Source organism: Octopus sinensis, linkage group LG6 (genome assembly GCF_006345805.1).
Source record: "Octopus sinensis linkage group LG6, ASM634580v1, whole genome shotgun sequence".
Classification (NCBI taxonomy): Eukaryota; Metazoa; Mollusca; class Cephalopoda; order Octopoda; family Octopodidae; genus Octopus; species Octopus sinensis.
The window spans coordinates 54,420,137-54,443,075 of NC_043002.1; the positions used below are offsets into that span (position 1 = coordinate 54,420,137).

At 34.3% G+C, this 22,939-nt stretch overlaps 2 protein-coding genes across 15 annotated transcripts in view; one reads left to right on the forward strand and one right to left on the reverse strand.

The window, feature by feature from the left end:
• LOC115212844 (clathrin heavy chain 1) overlaps positions 1 to 14,611 on the reverse strand; it is a 102,800-nt gene extending 88,189 nt beyond the window's left edge. The window contains exon 1 of one of the 4 annotated variants that reach the window (XM_029781618.2): positions 14,412 to 14,611. In XM_029781618.2, the coding sequence (XP_029637478.1) occupies positions 14,412 to 14,456 (45 nt within the window). In that variant the 5' untranslated portion in view covers positions 14,457 to 14,611. The remainder of the gene's footprint in view (positions 1 to 14,411) is intronic. The other 3 variants (XM_029781616.2, XM_029781619.2, XM_029781617.2) reach the window with 3 other exon arrangements.
• Positions 11,360 to 22,939, forward strand: part of LOC118763919 (putative protein TPRXL) — a 185,423-nt gene continuing 173,843 nt past the window's right edge. For 5 of the 11 annotated variants that reach the window (XR_004999685.1, XR_004999682.1, XR_004999681.1 and 2 more), the window contains exons 1-2: positions 11,360 to 12,826; positions 16,506 to 16,592. The gene's annotated coding sequence lies outside the window, so the exon portion shown is untranslated. The other 6 variants (XR_004999683.1, XR_004999690.1, XR_004999689.1 and 3 more) reach the window with 4 other exon arrangements.

Sequence of the window (22,939 nt, forward strand, 5' to 3'; positions counted from 1 at the left end):
TCATAAAATAGAGCATCAGTCACATACTGGAGTCAATGGTATCAACTAATCCCCTCCTGTGAAAATTGATAGCTTTAGGCCTAAATTAGAAACCATTCATATTTGTAATAAGGCAAGCATTTAATTTTGTCAAATTCTACTAGAATTCACTTAGTTTTCTTATTCCATTAAGATAATAAATGCAATGTTCTTTGATTCTCAACTGTGTACCATCATTTAATGACCACTTTTCCATGCTTGCAAGAGTTAGAATTTGTTGAGGTAGATTTTCTATAGCTGGATGCTCTTCCATGTAATCAATCTTCACCAGTTTTCAAACGAGGTAATATATTCTCACAGCAAGACAGGATTCCACAAAAGACTGGGAATAAAACCTCATATCATAAGAATACTCATTTACAACCATCACATGATGTCTAGACAAGAGTATACAATAACATATGACAGGTTGCTTGCAGTTTCTGTCTACCAACTCTACTCATAAGGATTTAATTGGCCCTGGAGCTATAGTAAAAGACATATGCCCAAAGGGCAGAGTAGAGAGACTGAATGCTAGACTACTTGGTTGAAATGCAAGCTTAACTACACAACCACACACACACACACACACACACATGTTCTCTACAAATTTAGAGTCAATGCACTGAATATTCATTTACAATAACAATGAAAATCTAAACATTATGAAATAAAACTGATCAGTTAATAGAAGATCAAGCCTATACATGCTGAATGATGTTTAATTGCTGCCATAATACACAAGCACCTCTCACCACCACCACACAAAACCTTTTGATATATTTCTCTTAATAGGTACATGAATGGCTGTGTGGATTAAAGAGGTTCATTTTCCAACCACTTGATTTCAAGTATGATTTCTGCACGGCAACATGGGCAAATGTTCCCATATAGCTTTGGGCTGATGACTGTCTTATGAATAATTTGGTAGATGGAAAACTATGGAAGCCCACTGAATATGTGTATACGTCTGTGTTTGTGCATCTATATCTATTTGCCTTCACACTGACGTCACTAGACGAGCAATGATATTTTACGTCCCATACAAACAATATGTCCAACATCTAGGGGTTCAGTATGTAAAAGGAATAAAGAGCCTATTTGAAAGCAAAAAATGGTATCAGGATGGCCATCTGGCAGCAGAATACTACCTCAGAATGTCTCATCTAACTAATACCAATACAGAAAAAACAAAAATTGATGATGATGATGATCAACACTAAATCTTAACTGCACTCTGTAGCACTTCATTTTCTTTTAGCTTATTACTACCCAAGTAGCAACTTAGAAGTACTACTCACAGTTGTTTTCGTCTAGTTTCTACAAACGAATGCACCATATGTACATTTATTAATTTGGACTGTTTTGATCATCTAGAGGAACAAAGTAAGTTTTAGCTTTTAAGCTCTTTGTTCTACACTATCAATGTTTTACCAATGGGGTAGATTATGGCTTGCTACACAACTTTTTCTTTTTTGAAAAATGACAAATAAAAGCAGAAACCAATTGAATTAGTGGTTGAAGAACCAAATCAGTTTCATAATCTTGAGATCAATAAACCATCAATGCAATTATATTTGTTAAATTTCAAATAAAAGACTTTATTATATATATTAAGTAGAAAAATACATAAACAAGATACATAAAAAAATGAGAGAGTCGTGTCAAAAGCAAATCTATTTGGAGCCAATTGTCAGCATAGAAGTGTTAAGCGAAGATAATATATTACTCACAAATATTGATTTAATATTAATAACATCTGGCTATATAATTCTGTTGAAAGAGAACCAATAGAAACTTTTGAAATCTGAATTACAATTGGGGAAAATGTTAGCACTATTAAATAATATCAGATTTAACATTTAGCTCCAAGCTCTTGACAATTCACAAAATAGTATCACAACTCTGTTCAAAATATATGATGTAGATATCACCTTACTATCATTGACTGATGCCAAAACAGTTGAATTCAAAAACATAAGACAATTTCTGTTTTTCTTTTAGTTTATATCTCTACTTTTGTTGTTACTCATAATTCAAAGATGTTTGAAAAGTAAAAATGATTGAGTTTATTTATAGAATACAGGTTTAGAAAATCAGATTTCTAAGTTGAGAAAAATTTACGTCTGTAAAATACTTATTTTTTTTTTAAATGAATAATTCATTCCAATCCATTCTCCTCAGCGTACATGATAAAAAAATTAGTGTATATAATAAAGAATTCATTTCCTGTTGTTTTCAAAGCTGGCTTTGATCTAGCTAAGAGATCCATATAGTCACAACTATCCACATCTGTTTATTGCTTGTTTGCATCATTAAGCTATATAGCTGTGAGACATGTACAATGAGTGGTGACTTGCACAAGCTTGAAGTATCTTACTACTGCTGTCACTAAATCTTGTGTGTTCATGCTTTGGATTGTATCACACTCCAAAAATGGCGCCTTTGTTAGTTTTTAGTTGTGCAATCCATCTTCATGAGAGCAAACTCAACCATGCTAGGCCTCTCTAGAGATGGTGTAAATGATGAGGTGAACAACTGAAAATCCAGATTAGTACAAAGAAGTGGGATCTTGAAGTAATAACGGGTTTTTGCATATATGACATATGTTGGGACTATAACTGGGTGATCTAATGCATAAAACATCTGAGACTGCCAGGTGAAACTGACTTTTGTACATGACGTGGATTTACAAGTTGAACTGGTTCAACTGGTCCCAAGTCACCACTGATACAGTAAATACACTGTACATGGCCCAAACTTTTTTGTTTTTATTATTTTATCAAGTCAGGTCACTCGGTCAATGCCTAAACTTTCTGAAAAGCACTTTTCAGCTAGAGTATGAGTTTGACTGCATTTGTAAAGTACCAAAACAATTTGGTGCAATTTGGACTATGTGGCTTAGAATTAGTTATTAAGAGTTAAGTAAAGCAACTAGGTGCAAATTAAGAGAAAAAATTGTTATTTAAGTATGACATAATTTTGACAAGTTGATATAGAGATTTAAACCTAATTTTGCAAACCTATAAGACACGTTGAAAGTCATCTGAACATTAACAGTGCCATTAACTATCAAAAGCAAAGTCAAGTAAGAACTTGCATTTGCAAAGAAATATTCCATTTCACTTTATTAAAATCATTAAATCTTTCAATACTTCAGGTTGCTCAGTATGCTAACAGTAACAGACAAATCACATCTTATCTTAAAGAAAGGACATTAAAGTGATTCTACAAACCACTAAAATAGATGAGATGGTCATGGTTGGAATGCTTTTGATCATATGTCTACTTGCTTAAGCCTAATTGCATAATTTTCTTTTTACTACTACAAATGATATTTCCCTCTTAGAACAACCACAAAAAAAAAAAAGTATAAGGAATAGTTAATTGACATGAAATCACTCCTGTCAAATCTTTTTAATTTTATGCTGATGAGAAAACAAGAACAAGTTTTAGAAGAATATAACTGAGTTGATGAAAAATTTTAAAGCGAGAATGATAGATGATAAAATGAAGGATTCAGAAGAGCAATAACCTAGATAATAATGGCAGAGGTAAAGATAAGATACAGATCCAAGTCATCAAAGATCAGGATTAATTTGTAAAACTGGGATAGCATATTAGCCTGCTTTCTTTTAAATACAAAATTTATATTTTGTTGATTATGACAAAGAGTTTTCTAATTAGGGGAAAATATAAACCATATTTTGCAAAAAACAAAAAAAGACCAAAAAACTGTACAAGTGCAAGGAGCATAATGAAAACAATAGATAAGAACAACAAAAAGTACAATACTGAAAAATAACTACAGTTTAAAACTTCTGATGTGTTACATATCATGAAGCTATAAAGTGGAAATTTGGCTTTAGTAGTAGAATAATTCTACTACTTAGGCCAAATTGTAGCAGATGAGAGAAACTCAGTAATTTTCTTTTCATACAAAATAGCAAACTAAACTAAATTTAGCTAGTTACTCAAAGTCCCTAGATACTGACATTGAGGATAACAGTTTGGGATAAAAAAAATAAAAAAAAAGGACTGTGTTCAATTTTTTTTTGGTTTTCATCTTGCATGTTCTCCAAAAATGGAGAGAGATCTTCATATCAGACTGAAAATTTGAATGATTGCAACAGAATGGAGTTTACTGAAGGCACTCAAAGACAAGTGACTCTGTTCAATTAGGCAATGGGTTAGATCCATCACCAAAGAACAGATACATTTCATTTGATAGGCTACTGTACAGATTTTGCCCACACTATTTTACTCATAAGGCTTGACTGAACCCGAGGATAGAATAGAAGACACCATACTGGAAATGAACTTAAAACCATGTGAATGTGAACAGGCCTTACAGATATGCCCAGTGTGTGAATTTATAAAATTAGATTGAAAAAACTGCAAAATACCAAAGAATTAAGGAAAGTGATGGTCACAGAAAACCAAATATGTGCTGTGAGTCACTTAAAAGCTGGTCATTAGTAACAAAAGAAGTCGAGTTCAAAGAAGATATGGCGTAAAAGAAAAAAAAGTACAAACCACAAGGTTAAGATTAAATGAGGAAATATGAGGAGGGAAAAAGTAATGTCAAGAGCTAGTTGACTAAGTTCATCCAGCCTATGAAACCAATGATTATGTTGAACATACATAATTAGTTCAATTATATATTTGGTATTAACTCAAACTATGCCATATCCTAAAGCATGAGAATTAAGTAAAAACAATCCTAGTGCCAAAGGATTTACCTAAAATATTACAAAGACTTCAAATACTGATAAAAGCATTGGCATAACATTAGTAAATGGTTAATTTATTTATAAATTTTTAACCATCAATTTTTATAAAATCTATTGTGAAGCTGCAGCAGCTCAGTTTTGCTTCAAATGGCAAGACATGCCATTTATATTGGCTCAGATGATTATGTATCTCATACAGAATTAAAATATTAATTTGAAAAGATAACTCCATATGTTGAGAGAATAGCATACTAATTATCAATGTTCTCTATATGTTATTGAGATTCAACCAAAAATATTAACTGTTTCTTTTTAAAGATATACTTTACAAGCAGTCACAGAGGACCAGTTTTAATTTAGAAACTGTTCATCTTGAATTTAACTTAGCTGTTTTTACAATATCAAATACTTAACATTCTTTGCCATTCCCACTAAATTTGAACATTATCTACTATAGCAATACAAAGAGTTGTATTCATATACATGTACTCATTTTTAAAATGTGTGACAGCTGAAATATCTAAGTAAATAAAAAAGTTATATCCCAAACTTAGTAATTAGATGAAAAAATGACGTTTTGGTCTACAAAAAAAGTACCCAAGTGAAAGAAAACAGCAATACTTTATAAAACATTTAACACAAACTGAGATTTAATAGTATTTATTAAAATTCTGATAGAAACCTCATTTTCAGACATAACAGCATGGATGTATTAAGAATTTTAATTTTTCTGTGAATATCAAGCTATAAAAGAAGTGTTGAAACAAAAGTAAAATCTAGAAACTTTGGCAAATATCCATGTAGAAGAAATCATGAGAATGCAAATGCTTAGCTATCAAATACCATAAACTCACACCAGATCTGATGTGGGGGCATGTACTGCTACAGTGCATTGCTGAGTTCCCATGTTGGTATATTCCTAGGTCCTCCTGTGCAACCAACTGAACAGAGTTTCAGCCAGTCCTCATCTGCTGTGACCGTATGGCATTTGGTTGACCAATACAAGCAGTCAACCCAGCTGGATCCTCAGTGAAGAGGATACAGTCAGCAGTGTCTAACTCAGAAAATCAAACAACATGGCAAAACAGTGAGCTGGTGCTCCTCAATCATACAAGTAACAGGATGCATCCTAATTTCAGAGTAGGGTTATCATTTGGATACAAAATCTGACCAATGGTAACCCATAATTATATGAAGCATTCTGGTGCCAAAGATACCATCAAATCAATAAGACTAAATATTGCCACTGGATATAATTGTAGGAAACATTACCTAAGTTCCACCAGACAAAAGGCCAGTTATTGGCATTCTTTAGTCATTGGACTGTGGTTATGCTGGGGCACTAATATTAAATCATTATATAAACAGAAAGACAAAGTATCCAGTCCAAAGGCAATGCAATAACTGTTGTATCTTATCCATTCGACCATTGTACTAGTTATACGAGTGAGATTAGAATGTAGGATTTTAAACTGTTTTTGAAAATAATATCTTGAGTAGGGCATGTTCAGTCTTGTTTGATAATCCTTTATCATAACAAATACGATTAGTGTTGCTTTATATTAACCACCACCAATTCCTAATGAGAGTGTGGCTAACTTTTTACAGAAATGCATAGAAAACATTTTAATAGGAACAGTTTTAGAATCTGGATCAGGAGTTGAAGAGAAACTGCATCAGGCTGCTATTTGGCGATGCTACGAGTTCTCATAGGTGTTTGAAGCAAGAAATAAATTCTTTTTCATCTGAATCCATTGGTTAGAAACATAATTACATTTTACAAAATTCAATTTCTCATAAAATATCAATGCCTAGAGTTAACCACTTGAAAAATATATTTCCTGAATTGGATGATAAAATAAATTATGAACAAAGTTGATAAAAACCTTTGAAGGCTGTGCCTCCGTATAGCTGCAGTCCAATAACTGACACCAGCGCATACACACACAATGAGAGAAGAAACAAAACAAAAAAGAATACATTTCTTTTACTTTTGATTCTGAAAACTATTTCTAAAGCCAACAACTAATTAACCTTTTGGATCAAACTGAAATGTTATCTGTTATATAAGACAGAAAAGCTAACAACAGTTCAAGTTGTTTTAGACAGCTATAAGTAAAACTGTGGCTTTAAAGCAGCATACAATATTTTGGGATACCATATGACTGCAAGTTCGCCATAAAAAAAAAGTTCTTTTTTTAAATAGATATTTTCATGCAACACAAATCGAAGTGAGAAATCTCAAATATTCACAAGCTCCAGCCCTGAAGGGTTTTAGTCAATCAAATGGACCTCCATCCAGTATTTGATTTTTGAAGCCTGGTACTATTTATTGCTTTTTGGAGATGCACACATACATATACCCACGAGAATATCTGTACAGTTTCTGTCAACCAAGTCCACTCACAAGGTCTAGGACTACAGAAGATACTTGCCTAAGGTGCTGTGCAGTGGAAGTGAACTGAACACCATGTAGTTGCTAAGTAAACTTCTCAACTACACTTCTATGCTTGCAACTATCACAGGATCATCAATGGAAAGAAGCATTTTAAGGCTATAAGTAGTGGTGCAGGCCTCACATTCCTCATTTTTGCTCTTTCCATGTTCTCTCTTACCATCCCCTTAAACTCGTGTTATGTCAGATACTAATCTTCAGAACAGAACCCATTAGGATCTTCAGAGGAAGAAAAGCAGCCCAACAAAAATATTGCTCTGAGGGCAGCCAACCTATCACAAACTGTCAATGTTTATAATGTTACATACCAGTAAACTTTGTAGAATCAAGTTTGTTAATCAATGGGAACAAATAAAAGAAAAATTTTCCAATCTTTGTTGCTTTGATCTTTACTAATGAAACCAATCTGTATATTTCAATTGTAAGACCGATTCTAATATTTCTTTAAGTGGTTGTACAAGATGTAATTCACTACCAGGAATCTCTACCTATGCCCCCATTAGCTCAAGTAAACCCCTAATAAATTTCAGTCAGCATCATCATAGTTTTAATACTTACTTTTTTATGCTTACACAAGTCAGACAAGACTACGTTAATGCAGAGTTCCTGTGGTTGGATGCTGTTCTTGATGCCAAACCTCACCGGTTTTTAAGCAAGATAACCTTCCAACAAACAGTTCAGACATGGTTATATCTGAAGCAAACAATGCTGTTTGTTTATAATAATAATAATAATAATAATCACCCAACATATCAGGGGAAATAGGAACACAAACTTGCACACACACACACACACACACACATACGATTCTTGTGTCTATCAACCAATTTTTCTCACAAGGTATTGACCAGCATACAACTCTCAGAAGAGGTCACCGGCCAATGATGTTCGTGCAGTGAGAACAAAATCCTAACTATATGGTTTTGAAGCAAACTTCTTAACCACACAGCCATGCCTACACCAATAACCATTACTTCTAATTCTTAAATCTCACTCCGCTCCATGCAATGAGTTAGGTCTTAAAAAAAAGATACTCAATCGAAAGCAGATAATTCATGACGTTACATGTATCTTTAACCTGTTAAATTATAAGTTCAAATATTCGGACTTTTATGCTAATGGTTATCGCATAGCCCTTAAACGTTCACAAGGGCAAACTGCTGACTGTCGATGAAATATTGTAAATGATCGATATTACTAAGAAATATGGTAGGCTGTTCCATATGTAGTAACTAAACTTCCCTCAACCAAGATTATCCAAGTCATTAGTTGACAAAAACTCCCCCCTTTAAAAAAACTTCAAACAAGGGAGATAACTCCAATAACAGGATCAACATTTTCGGACAATAAAGGGAATGTAGAATGGAGTGGAGCCGGTTTTTAAAGCCAACTAGTGAAAACAAATGGAGATGTTTTAGTTGATCCAAGATTTTCAACATATATATATATATATATATATATATACACACACACACACACACACACGCGCAACTCTTCTGTAAGTTTATTTAATATGCAGAATGTTCCCCTGATGTATTCTCTCTCCACAGAACCACGTTGTTAATATTCAGAACCAGGATGACTACATTCCAGATTTTACTTTCTTGTTTTTATATTGTAAATATCTAATGTTGGATTCCTATCTACAAAGTGTTTGTGTAATCTCAAATGATCTAAATATTTTCAACTCAATAATAGAAGACTCTCACATTTGTGAGGCCCTGATACGTTTCTGTCACGTTTGCAAAACACTCCTTAATATTATTTTATGTCAGTCATATTGTTGCTAAAAGATAATTTCCAAGCCAAGAAAAGGATTTTCTTTCCTTCATTTGAACATTCGAATTCAGTAAAAACTCTTCAGAACCTCATTATACAATTAGCTGTAAGATAATGGGTAACAAGTACCACATTCAAATTAATATCTAACTAGGAATAAGATTAAATACAAACAGAAGCTAATTGAATGTCAGCATTTCATGTGCTATTATATTGGCATATGTGAGTTATGACAAGTAAGCTTAGAAAGGTTGCACTGGTTCTGTACTTCTATCTTCAGTAGCATCCTACAATATAATGATTGTCGATATTTGAAATAGTATGTTATACCAAATTCTAACTCGTTACAATGGCAACAAAGACACTATCTGCAAATATAAAACTAAAACAGCGTAATATGTATGCTTCTGAAACTGGCAATTTGGTGAAAACCAGAGATTAATTAATAGGTGATATTTTAGCGACTCTCTGAAAAACAATCAAAATTTAAGCTATGGGTTCTTCAAACTTAAAATCTAAATTCATTTCGCATGTCCTATGATCACTGAGCTGGCACCATGTACAAAAATTATTTGGTTGTTTAAAATCCTTAAGGTAACAACATTTCACTTTATATTTCCCCACTGACTCTTCTACCCTTAAGGATTTCCCTGGACCTATTCACATCTGCTTTTAATCTCTAAATCATCTTCAAATATATAAGACTTAATAGTAAATATTTCTTCCAAACTTATATACTAGAAGAAAAAAAACCCAAACCCCGCTAAACCTCATACTTCTGGAAAGGCACTCTCTCTCTCTCTCTCCTGTAAAACAAATACGGTTTTAAGACTTAGTTTCAATGCTATACCAGTAATGATGCACTAAAATTATTCTAATGTGAAATAGTTGATTAAAAATTATAATTAATACAGAAAAGGTTGTCATGTATCAAGGTCAAGTTCCATACACAGGTTCAAACATCTAAGTAAACTGCATATTTTGTATGAAATATAAATTTTACTAAAGTTGAAGGCAAAATCATTTCATCCAAAGTGACACAACTTGTAAAAATTACAAAGTCTTTAAACAGTTTTTCAAAGTTAACTACATTACCACAGAGTACTATTTTATTATGAATTCAAAATTTCAAAAAGTAGCATTTGTATATTGAAATATTAAACTAAAATTCCTTCAGAGTGTCTTGAACACATGTTTTATCGAGCAAAAACATAGGCGTTTCAGGATTGAATGGATAGCATTAGAAATGTAACTCTTGAGAAATAGCATAATTCAAAGAAACGGGCAACCAAATTTATGTGAATAAAAATATAAAAAGAGGGGGCCGTGTGGGAGAGTTTAATAAAAAATATTTATCATATTTGAAAACTGAATTACTTATATCAAAGCCATTTTTCGAATAATGTTAGCGAGATTAAATATCTTCAACGCTAATTTAAGTAAAAACTGAACACTTTCTTGAGCCTCGTCTGTGATTTTATAAAGACATTCATTGGAATTTGTGAATTACAAGACGGAAATGAAAATAATGAGTGCTGAATCGATAGCAAATGTCTAACAAACACCTAAGGAGTGTTTGAATTAGTTTGTTTTTTCTTTGTATTTGCTATATCTTAAAAAAATAAAATCCAGAGACAATAAAATCTCAGAAGAAAATAAAGGAAAAGCGTTAGACCGAGTTATCTCAGTGTGAAGTGTCGAGAAGCCGCCATGACACACACCTGACGTGGACAACGGATAGGAAATGGATTGTGATGCTTATACGTTAATGAAGCTATAACAAGTTATACTAATGACCTAGTTAAGTAAGGTAAAAAGAAAAATGAAAACGAAATACTAGCAAGACGTCAAAAAAAAAAAAAAAAAAAAAAAGAAAGAAAGAAAGGAGTGTTGTTCCTCCTTTATAACGCGGACTTAAGCAGCTTCGTAAATGTGTTGTACTGAATGCCGAACAGTACAGACGAGTAAAGAAGTGAAAGTCTAGCAGCAGCAGCAACAGATCCAATAACAATGCATTGCACAGATTTTACAACTAATAAAGAGTACAAACGATCAGTTGATTAGAATAGAATGATAATATACTAAAAAGTATTCTGAGACTGTGAAAGGGAGTGTATCAAAAAAGCTAACACAGGTAGTTGTCACGTAAACAACCAATTATCAGAGACGTTAAAAATCATTTAGTCCCTTAGCTGATGAAGGTGGTACTATTATAAAAAGAATTTACTTATTGGAAGGTAGTTATAAGCAAAATCAGAACAATCAACATTAAGAGCGGTAGATGAGAGGTCGCTGGAAACACGAAAAATAATCGATAACATAAAAGAATGCAATAAAATGACTAGTACAAATCGGTTGTTCGGCTCATATTTTAATAATACCGTACAGAAATCAATAACAAATAATTAAAATAAACAGAAAAGGGTCGAGACGAGTGTTCCTTTAGTTCCATCCTGTTGCTGGTAGCCACCTAGTGACGAGAAAAAGCAACAAGTCATCACATCGACAAGAGAACACGCCCCCAATCAACAATAATAAAACAAAAACAACAATAATTTGACCTCTAAAAACCCCAACAGATGCGGGTTTGCAAAACTGGCGAAAGAGCTCAATCATCATATTAGATATAGATCGACAAGTCTCGACAGCCTTCTTGAAATCAAAACCGAAATGGAATTTACTATATTCAAACCATTCATGATATCAAACGATCTAGAACAAGCTACACGGCTCGATAAAAATAAAATCATAATAATTAATCAACCTCAAGACAATTCGGAGCAGATTAATACTTCTGTAAGAGATAATTACCAAAGAATTTAAAATAACAACCATAAGATTCAACGTCTTGAAAGTGATATGTAGTACGGCTGTTGATCAACTTAAATTTCATCATGTAAATCAGAACTAAAATCAACTCAGATAACAAATTCATTAAATATAATGGTGATAGTGTAAAATTTGAGCCTGACACAACATAATTTCACCGACATCATTTGTATATAAAATGTGGTTTATATTAAACAGTTACGCAAAAATAGTTCTGATATTTTTTTTTTAATAGATCATTGATAAATTATTAAATCGTGTTCTAAATAGCAGCTGGTGTTTTATATATATATGACACACGCACATACGCAGCTCTTTTAGTTAAAGTCATGAGGCAGAAAGAGTATATTAATTAGAAACACTAACATATTTAATGTGGGTGTAGCGAAGTTGAATCACCCACTTGTGAAGGAGTGTTTTTCTTAAGAATTTCTATAGAACAAATTATTCTTCAACAGCACAAAAATCTATAGAATCCAATGAAAAGTTGTGAAACGAAAACAGTAAATAATGATATTTATGTAAAAGTCGCCGAACGATGCCAGAGTAAGAAGACAACGAAAAGGTAAACCGTCAAAAGAATATATAAATATGTGTGTATATATATAAGAGAAAAACATCACGCCATAAAGCATGAGTAATAGATAAGGTAGCAGTGCTAGGAGATTTAACGTGCGTGGTGGCATATAGGGGGGCGTATCTCATACACAATCCTCATTAAGCTATTAATAATTAATATTCGATTTAAATAGATCTCTCATTGAAGCAGTTTTTATTTAAACATCACATTGCAATAAAAATATGCAGAAATAAAAGACGTGTGCGATGAATGTCAAATAAAAATCGTTTACCGAGACTTACAAAGTGGTCGAGAAAAGAGGGTCCTACTTAAATTAGGCAATAAACAGCTGGCTAATCCCTCACTTATAGACCATCTAGCATCATATTAGGATAATTTGTTCAACATCACTTGATCACAACAAAATTAAAACCTAATAACCTTACACTACTGGTAAGTAGACGTTTTTTAATTGCTGTTGTAAGTACAAAATTTATGTTAAAACTTACAGTAAATATATGCTTGAAATCTTTTTCAAACAAAATGCCTTAACTAGCCATGCGCACATCTATCTATCTATCTATCTATCTATATATATGAAAGAGACAATAACCGATTTTGAATCTCTCAATGAATGCAAAATATTCTTACAATAATCATATATTTTGTTTGTAACTGTAGTTGTGTGATGTGTGTATGTAATAGAAATTAAATAAGATGAACTGAATGAATGAAACGTGTGAGATTTCAGGTAGCAAAAGAGTCAAAGATCTAACAACTGTTACATTTCCAGATCACAAGATGCAAGCACAAAACATATTTCTTCAGATGCATGAGATGATAGAACAATAATAATAATAATAATGATGATGATGACGATTTCTAATAGGAATACTGCCACACATTTTGGGGGTCAAGGAGATAAATATTTAACTCTTATTCGATCCTTTCTACTTCTCATATTTTACCGATTTCTGAAAGATAAACGGTATAGACCGCAGCAGGATTCGAACTCAAAATGTAAAGGGACATAACACACAAGGACTATTTTGTCAGTTGTTCTACCGAATCTGCCACCCACCGAACTGACAATATGTGATCATCTAAATTTATTGATCCAATCCAAACGAATTTGGTTAATAATATTAATTCTGTGGTGAACAAACGACTCCAGTTTCAACATCAATTTGTCAGCTCGGACATTGTGAATACTGTGGAATATCCCTGTTTCGTTTAGGTGCGAGGTGTGGTCAGATATTGTCACTTTTCTTTAAAAAAAATAAGCTTTTATTAAAAGCAGAAGACGGAAAAGGGATGCCGGGGGAGGGGGGAGAGAGCGGAAATGACTATATATAAAATTATACACACACACACACATATGTATGAGGTAGGTAAGACAATGATACGCTTCCCTAAATATCAATAAATATACATATACCAAAAATGAGGTGTATATTTCAAATAAAATGAATTAGAGTTATCAGTTGAGAATTTGAGATTTTAAAATATTTTTATAAGATTATGTAATGAAAATTTTAAAATATGACCTTATTTCAAAGAACCAAATAAAACTATTGTTTGAAAATCTTTTCAACGCCCCTTTTTTTCTTAACACCCTCTTGATATTTTTTTATTACACTGAAATAACACATAAATCGGAAATATATTTTCCACCATAAATATTAAAATAAATTATTTGAATATCAACAAGTATTGATAATACGACATAGTTTAGTGGTGTCGTTCATTTGTGTGTGTGTGTGTCTATGTCGAAGTAAGCATAGCTTTGTATATTAGGTTGAAAAATAAATCATGATTATAAACTAGAAGCCAAGAGCAAACTAATAAATATATTTAATGAATGTACCATAATAAATACACGATCGCAATACCAGGAAGAAGTATATATACATCTCTTTGGTGTTAGAAAAGACTATGTGTACAGCTTTAGTCAGACATTTTTTTCGCCTGGCCGCCCCCTTTCTTGAATTTTGTAGTGGTATGAAAATGCCAGTTTAAATTAAACAAGAGAACCTACCTGTAAATGCTCTTGAAAACGTATTGGAAGCAATTGAGTCGCCATCTTCCAATTCGCCGATAGTTATTTAGTATGTTTCCAATGCACCAGATCCTGAAAGGTGTGAAATATTTAACGCAGAGAACTGTCCACCGGCGCCTCACTCCTCCTGGACCGTGCTTCCGTGTGACTTAAGATGGCGCCCACCGGACGAGTGGAAGGTTTCGACGAGAAATAGTTCGGAGGCTCTTTATTTCTATCTCCACTGAAATATACAAACCGTTTCGGAGAAGTAAAATCAAACCCAAGCCCAACCGCAGATTTCACAAAAAAAACATCAAAAGAAATCACCAAAGAGATGTTGTCAGGAGTTCATTTATAATTTGTGACCAAAGCAACGACAAGTAAATGGTATCGCTTCGTGTGGGAACTATTTTGCGCTGCGTAAATTGTCCTCCTCCTCCTTCTACTCCTCTTCCTCCTCCGTCATCGCCACCACTAACTAGAACGATGACGCTGACATAGTATATAGAAGGAGTGAATATGAGGGAGAGAGAGGCAGACAGAATGTCTATAAGGGGAGGTAGTGAAGAAGAGATTTGCCAAAGCAGGCAACTTTTGACATTCATAGTGGTTTCTTGGGTGTAGGAGTATATTAATGAATGGGTCGATATATAATACAATCCATTGGAACACGAAGATGATCAGTGAGAATGTTGGTGGTCCAATGTGATGTGGTACTGTTCGATCTTTCAGAGATGATAGCTCGTTATCTCCCAATTTATATAGTTTTCAAGGTAACAACGAGGAAGGAGAATAAAGCAATTTTGTGCATATATATTATATATATTATAAATGTATATATAAGTTTTAATGTTCAATCTATCTCGTATTATCTTATATATATATTGTATGGTGCAATATAGAAAATAGACTACATTCTACATTAGGTTAAGATTTGAACCTGTTGTTCAGGTGCAAATACATTATGACAGTATAAAAACCACCTGATATTTATAATCAATACTGGTAGTCTGTTTACTCTTCCTTGTCTACCGACACATTAACTTGCCTCATTCCGAAGTTTAATCACCTCAATGGCTTCGATTCGAATTTTAATTTGCACCAACACCGTTGGTGTGTTGGTTCGCTTTCCACATTGAGAATATTGTTTACTTACCCTGTGGTGCATTTATTTCAAAGGAAACCTGCTCACCTCATTCCCTCTTTAAACAAAAAATTTTTTCTTTGTCATTTCAGGTATTTTTTTTTTCGTAATTATTTTCCTGAGACAACACAAAATGAAATTTATTAGCTATAATTTTTCATATTTATTGATGATAATAAAAAGAAAATCGTAACTCTTATTTTTGACAGAAATCGTTCATTGAATAGGTAGGAAGTCATTTTATTTTTCAAATATTTTTTAAAAAATCATTTACCAAGCGGTTCATTGAATAGTTTTCTCTTGTACACGTGTAAAGAAAACTCGGGAAACTGGGCTTGCATATGTTTGATCGTAAATTACTTTTATTAATACACACGTACATTTCCAGATAAACGCAATCACAGGTACGTTTGTCGCTAACTGTATATTTTGTATAACGATAATATTATTTACAAAAGCCCTACCAGAAAAACCACTCATAAATGGAGTGGGTGATACTAGAATAAGACATGGGCAGATAACCTATGTCTACCTTTTTATTACGTTGGAAGAAAATTCTGAGAAATGTAAGGATTCAGGAAAATTCATATGACACAGCTCAAGGCTGAATCAAATAATCGCACTTCTGTTGCTTAAAGGTAGGATTAGACACCATTACTATAAACATAATATACATATATAATAAAAATAATAATAATATTAACAACAATACTTAAAATAATAATAACACTACTTTAAACAATAATAATAATAACGCTTAAAATAATAATAATGATTATTATTATTATTGCTACAAATAATGCATCATCAATATTGATGTAAACCACCCTTTGAAAAATCAATATACAAAGTGTGTGTGTAAACTGGGACTGTTTTCAAATGATCCGAAAGTTGTTATCATTATCTCCCCTGCCAATAAATGTCACATTTCATCATCATTTTAATAGGTGTGATTATTTAACCATGCTACAAGTTGCAGTATACTACGAAGTAATTTCTTAGGAAAATATGATTTCACGGCTGAGATCAGAAACGTAAGAAAAAAATTAAATTACTTCAAAGCAAATTTCATTTTTGTGTACGTGTATTTCAATATCAGAACATAGGGGGAGATAATCTATAAGAACAATGAAAAATTTGAAAACAGATGTTCTCCACAATATACATGACATATATTCTTATCCCTCCCTCCCTATCAATCTGTCCTTCTGCAGATAGAGAGAGAGAGTGTGTGTGTGTGTTTACAATTATATATATATATATATATATATATATATAAATCGTCGTCGTAACGTCAACTTTTCCGTGCTTGCATGGGTCTCAGAGCAAGACATATTTTCACAGAATATTAGAAAAGAGAGACACTGCTTGTATGACAGTGGCTCTTATTTCAACTGACACGCGCTGGTAAGGTAAGGACACACACACAGACGCACGCGCGCGCGCACACACACACACGTCTTCTTCTATAGCCTGAAGTCAACCAAAGCTTGTGAGGGGATTTTGTAGATGGAAACTGAAAAGAGGTCATGTGTGTGTGTGTATACGTGCACATTTGTGTCTATCTCCCATCACCACTTGACAACCGGTGTTGGTGTGTTTATGTCCTCATAAATTAGTGGTTTGGCAAAAGAGGCTGGTAGAATAAGTACTGGGGTTGATTCATTCAACCAAAAATTTCTCGAAGGTAGTGCCCCAGCATGGTTGCAGTTTAATGACTGAAACAAAAAGAAAGATAAAAAGATGAAAGATTCTTTTAAAAAATAAGAAATACTGGTGGAATATTCCAATAAAAACAGCAACCCAGTATAAATACAACTGTCCATATATTATTGTAAAGGCACAGGGAACAAAAATGATGTCCTTTTTATGGAGATAGCTACTTGACAGATGTGAATGTCTCGTAAAAAATTGGGCAAAAGGAAAACATCTATGATGAACTAATGAGAAGCCTACAACCCTTGTGTGTTTAGATTTTCATTTGTTCTTATTATCAGAAGCACATTGGGCTACATCACTAAAGCCAGCATAAAAAAAAAAAGGCTAGGATTCTCCAAAAATGACTGATACACATTCTCCAAGTACTGTTGATTAGAAATTCAGTCAAGATATGTGAAATATTTCAAGGATTCTCCACTGGAGGTTCCTGGGAGAACATAAGACACCATCACATGTACATTTGGAATACGCACACACACACACACATGCTTATGCTCAACACACACATGTACACACACACACACATGCACAACAGACATACATATATATGAATACATCAATCATTTTAGATAGCCCCAAACCCCCAAGGGCTGTTGTCATTTAAACAACAGAGCCATGTCTCTTTGTGATTGGCTTGAATTCTGTAAAGGAGAAAATTTGAATACATAACAAAGAAAAAAACATACATACATACACACATACATACATACACGCAGACATACATACATTCATACATACATACATACATGCATGCATAATACATTTATTTATATGTATACATGCACAAAGTCTGAGCTATAAGTAAAACAAATGAAACAGGAATTTCTGTTCAATGTGCAAAAAAAAAAAAGAAAGTGTTCAAATGGAGTCCAATGAACAAAGATAAAAAGTGCTTAATCAAAGTTTATAACATTAAATCATAATTATTTGCATTTAAAAAAAAAGTTATAATGAAATATGAAATCTTGGATAAGTGGACAGATGAAATTTTTTATGACTTACAAAAGTTTTAACTCAGTTCACTAGCTATTTGTGACACCAGTAATTTGTTACTCACTGTTTTTCTATATTAGTAGAGGCTAAATTTTTAAAGCAGTACTTGCTACTGATGATGAGCAAATATGCAGAAATCTAGATTTAGCGACCCTATCACCACTGCTGGATGCTTTTCGTCTACTACTTCCATGCTTTATAGGATTATACATCTATATGAGATGCTTTCTCAAGATGAATACCACAGTATTGTGGTTTTCTATTAGTATGACCACATTAAGCAAGATAAACAGAATGCTACTCTGAACCAATACTGCTACTGTTACTTATAGTGACTTTTTATCTTGTCTGCCAGCTATTTACAACACCAGTGATTTGTTAATCACTGTTTTTCTATATCAGTGGAAGATATATTTGTCTAAGCATGTGGTTTATAGTGAATACTTGCTATTGATGATGCACAATTATGCTGATATCTTGGGATTTAATTATTCCACCGCCACTGTTGGACACTTTTCCTCTGTTGCTGATACTTCTGCACCTTTTGGCGCAATATTTCTGTATAAGATGCCTTCTCAAGATGAACACTCCAGTTTTGTGGTTTCTACAGAATATCCATGTTAAGAAAGATATAGAGGATGCCTTTTTTTGCAATGTGGTTAGATGAGTGTGTATTATGCAGATATATCTTGAGAAGTCCAGTGGGTTAGTATAGAATGAAAACTGTAGTGAATGGTTGGGTTCATTTTTAGTATTCTCATTTGTAAGAGCAGTTGAGTTTATTTAAGATATTCTCAATTTAAAAATCATCTCCAGCTAATTGTTGAGAGGAGGTTTGTGCTCTTGTTATTGTTGTTGTTGTTCTTCTTCTTTTTTTTTTTCTTCTTCTTCTTCTTCTTCTTCTTCTTCTTCTTCTTCTTATTATTATTATTATTATTATTATTATTATTATTATTATTATTATTAGTAGTAGTAGTAGTAGTAGTAGTAATAGTTGTAGTAGTAGTAGAAGAAAGGTTAATTATTATTATTAAGGCATTGAGCTGGCAGAATCAATAGCATTTCTTCTGACTTCACCTTCTGAGTTCAAATTCAGCCAAGGTCAAATATGCTTTTCATCCTTTTGGGGGTCTATAAATTAAGTATCTGTGGAGCACTGGGGTTGATGTAATCAGCTAGTCTCCATCCCCAAAATTTCTGGACTTATGCCTTTAATAGAAAGAATTATTATTATTATTATTGTTAAGGCAGTGAGCTGGCAGAATTGTTAGCATGCCAGGCAAATGCTTAGTGGCATTTCTTCCAACTTTACATTCTGAGTTCAAATTCCACTGAGGTCGACGTTGCCTTTCATCTTTTTGGGGTCACTAAATTAAGTACCAGTGGAACACTGGGGTTGTTGTAATCAACTAGTCCTCTCCCCACAAATTTCAGACCTTGTACTATTAGTAGAAAGGATTATTATTATAATCATAATTATCATTATTATTATAATCGATCAATGGAAATTGCAGATGTGTTACCAGTGCCGGTGGCATGTCGAAACTCTACTTGTGAAGACCTGTTGAGGCAAGTGAGGATCAGAATCGAAATCAATCAATGGAAATTGCAGATGTGTTACCAGTGCCGGTGGCATGTAAGAGAACCTTCCGTTTCACGACCGTTGCCAGCGCCGCCCCGACTGGCCTCGTGCCGGTGGCACGTAAAAAGCACCATCCGTTCGTGTCCGTTGCCAGCCTCGCCTGGCCCTCGTGCCGGTGGCACATAAAAAGCACCATCCGTTCGTGGCCGTTTGCCAGCTCTGTCTGGCACCTGTGCGGGTGGCATGTAAAAAGCACCCACTACACTCACGGAGTGGTTGGCGTTACGAAGGGCATCCAGCCGTAGAAACACTGCCAGATTTGACTGGGCCTGATGAAGCCTTCTGGCTTCACAGACCCCAGTAGAACCGTCCAACCCATGCTAGCATGGAAAAAGGACGCTAAACGATGATGATGATGATGATTATAATATATGTACATATATACATGTGTGCAGGTATGCATGCATATGCTTGACCATTTTGTCATTCAGTCACCTTTATTTTGTTCTTGCATAAATTTTTCTATTTATTTTTCTTGTGTTGATACTAGCTTATTTTCTTTTTTCTTTTTCTGTCTGTCTTATATTTGTAGCTCATGATGAATGTTTCTTCATTGTAACTTTCTTAACAATTTTTAACATTGACTGCTAATTTGTTTTGTCACAAGGCAACGCCCATATCTAGAATATTTGTCATACTGTACTTTGTAATCCAGCTTTCAGCTCTATGTCAGTGAAGTATCACGAAACTCAGAAAAGCCATAGAGTAATCTCAGTACTGTAATAAATATCACACTCTATTGTAGTATTGATTACATTTTCATCAAAATTCAATTGTAGACACACACATAGGGGAAAAGACAGACAGTCATGTATAGGTGTGGCTTTGAGTTAAGAAGTTTTCTTCTCAACTATATAGTTTCTGTTTCAGTCCCACTATGTGATACCTTGGGCTATCCTACTATAATTTTGGGCTGTCCAAGTCTTTGTAAATGGATTTCGTAGGTGAAAGCTGAAAGAATCCTGTCATGAGTGCCATAGACCAAATCTGTGGCTGGTGCAAAGTCCCAACCAGACCTAGAGTAACATGGTGGTGGAACATTGCTGTAGACAGGACCATTAGAGCAAAGAAACAGGCCTGGAAGAGTTGGGGTAGCAGGGAGCTGTATCAGATAGACAGAAAGAAGGCAGCAAGCTGGCAGAATCATTAGCACGGGCGAAATGCTTAGCAGTATTTCATCTGCCGCTACGTCCTGAGTTCAAATTTCACCGAGGTCGACTTTGCCTTTCATCCTTTCACGATCGATTAAATAAGCACCAGTTACGCACTGGGGTCGATATAATTGACTTATTCCCTTTGTCTATCCTTGTTTGCCTCCTCTATGTTTAGCCCCTTATGGGCAATAAAGAAATAAGAAAGAAAGCTAGGAGACAGGTATATCTAGACAAGGGAAAAGCAGAAAAGAGAAAGTTTGCCTATGTTTAGCGACGTGAGGACCAAAGAATTGAAGTGTTCCACATTGCAAGACAGTGTAAGTGAGAAAAATGTGTCTGCATGGATGATGGTGCACTTGCACCATCATCTGCTAAGAAAGAGTCTTAGAAATGCCGTTATGAAAGACTTCTGAATGTAGAGAACGAATGGGAGGAGAGTCTGCCAAATGGTAACCCAATTGAGGACCAGGTACCCAAATTGACAATACCTTGGTAGATAAAGCAATTAAGGGACATGAAGACAAGGAAAGCCCCTGGCCCTTCAAGAATCACTGCTGAGATGCTTAAAATATCTGGTGATGTGGGTTATGGTCTAGTCACCCGTTTTGTAAATCAGGTGATTCATGAAGGAGTCATACCCAATGACTGGTGTAGCAGCACCATAGTCAGCTGCTACAATGGTAAATGCCTTAGATTGAAATAATTACAGAGGTATCAAATTATTGGATCAGGTGATGAAAGTTACGGAGAGAGTCATAGCCCAACTAATTAAGGGGAAAGTTAGTCTAGATGAGATGCCGTTTGGTTTTGTGCCAGGGAGAAGCACCTCTGATGCTATAGTTCCGGTAAGGCAACTGCAGGAGAAATACATAACCAAAGAAAAATCTCTGTACTTAGCTTTTGTTGCCTCAGAGAAAGCTTTTGACAGAGTCCCCTGATCCCTTATCTGGTGGTCAATGCAGAAACTAGGGATAGATGAATGGCTGGTGAGAGCCTTACAAGCCATGCACAGAGACGCTACCAGTAAGGTGAGGATTAGCAATGAGTACAGCAAAGAATTCAAGGTACAAGTAGGGGGTTCACCAAGGATTGGTCCTAAGCCCCCTCTTGTTCATCATAGTCCTCCAGGCAATAACAGAGGAATTTAAGACAGGCTGCCTCTAGGAGCTCCTCTATGCTGATGACCTTGTTCTTATACCTGAATCACTATGGAAGCAAGGTATAGAATTAATGGGCCTTAGAGTTAACCTAGCAAAAACTGAAGTCTTAGTAAATAGGAAGGCAGACAAATCACAAGTCCCTTCAGGTAGATGACGCTGCTTGATCTTTAGAAAAGATGTAGGTAGTAACTCTGTAAGATGCACCCAGTGTAAGCTTTGGACACATAAAAGGTGCAGCAATATCAGAGGAAGGTTAACAAGGAAAATAGTTTTTGTGTGTGGTAGATGCACAGGTACAATAAACACCAAAAATGTACAGAAAATAGACTCCATCAACTGTCACGAATGTAAGCTAGAGTTAGTAGATAGTTTCTGTTACCCAGGTGATGAAGTTAGTAGCAGAGGTGGATGCTCCAAAAGCATAACTGTCAGAATAAGATTAAACTGGGCAAAGTTTAGAGAGCTTCTACCTCTACTGGCAACAAAGGGCCTCTCTCTCAGAGTGAAAGGCAGATTGTATGATGCCTGTGTGTGAACAGCTATGTTACATAGCAGTGAAACATGGGCCGTGACAGCTGAGTGCACGTGTAGGCTTGAAAGAAATGAGCCAGTATTATTCACTGGACGTGCAATGTCAGTGTGCATGTTCAACAGAATGTAAGCATCCTGAGAGAAAAGTTAGGCATAAGAGGCATCAGATGTGGTGAGCAAGA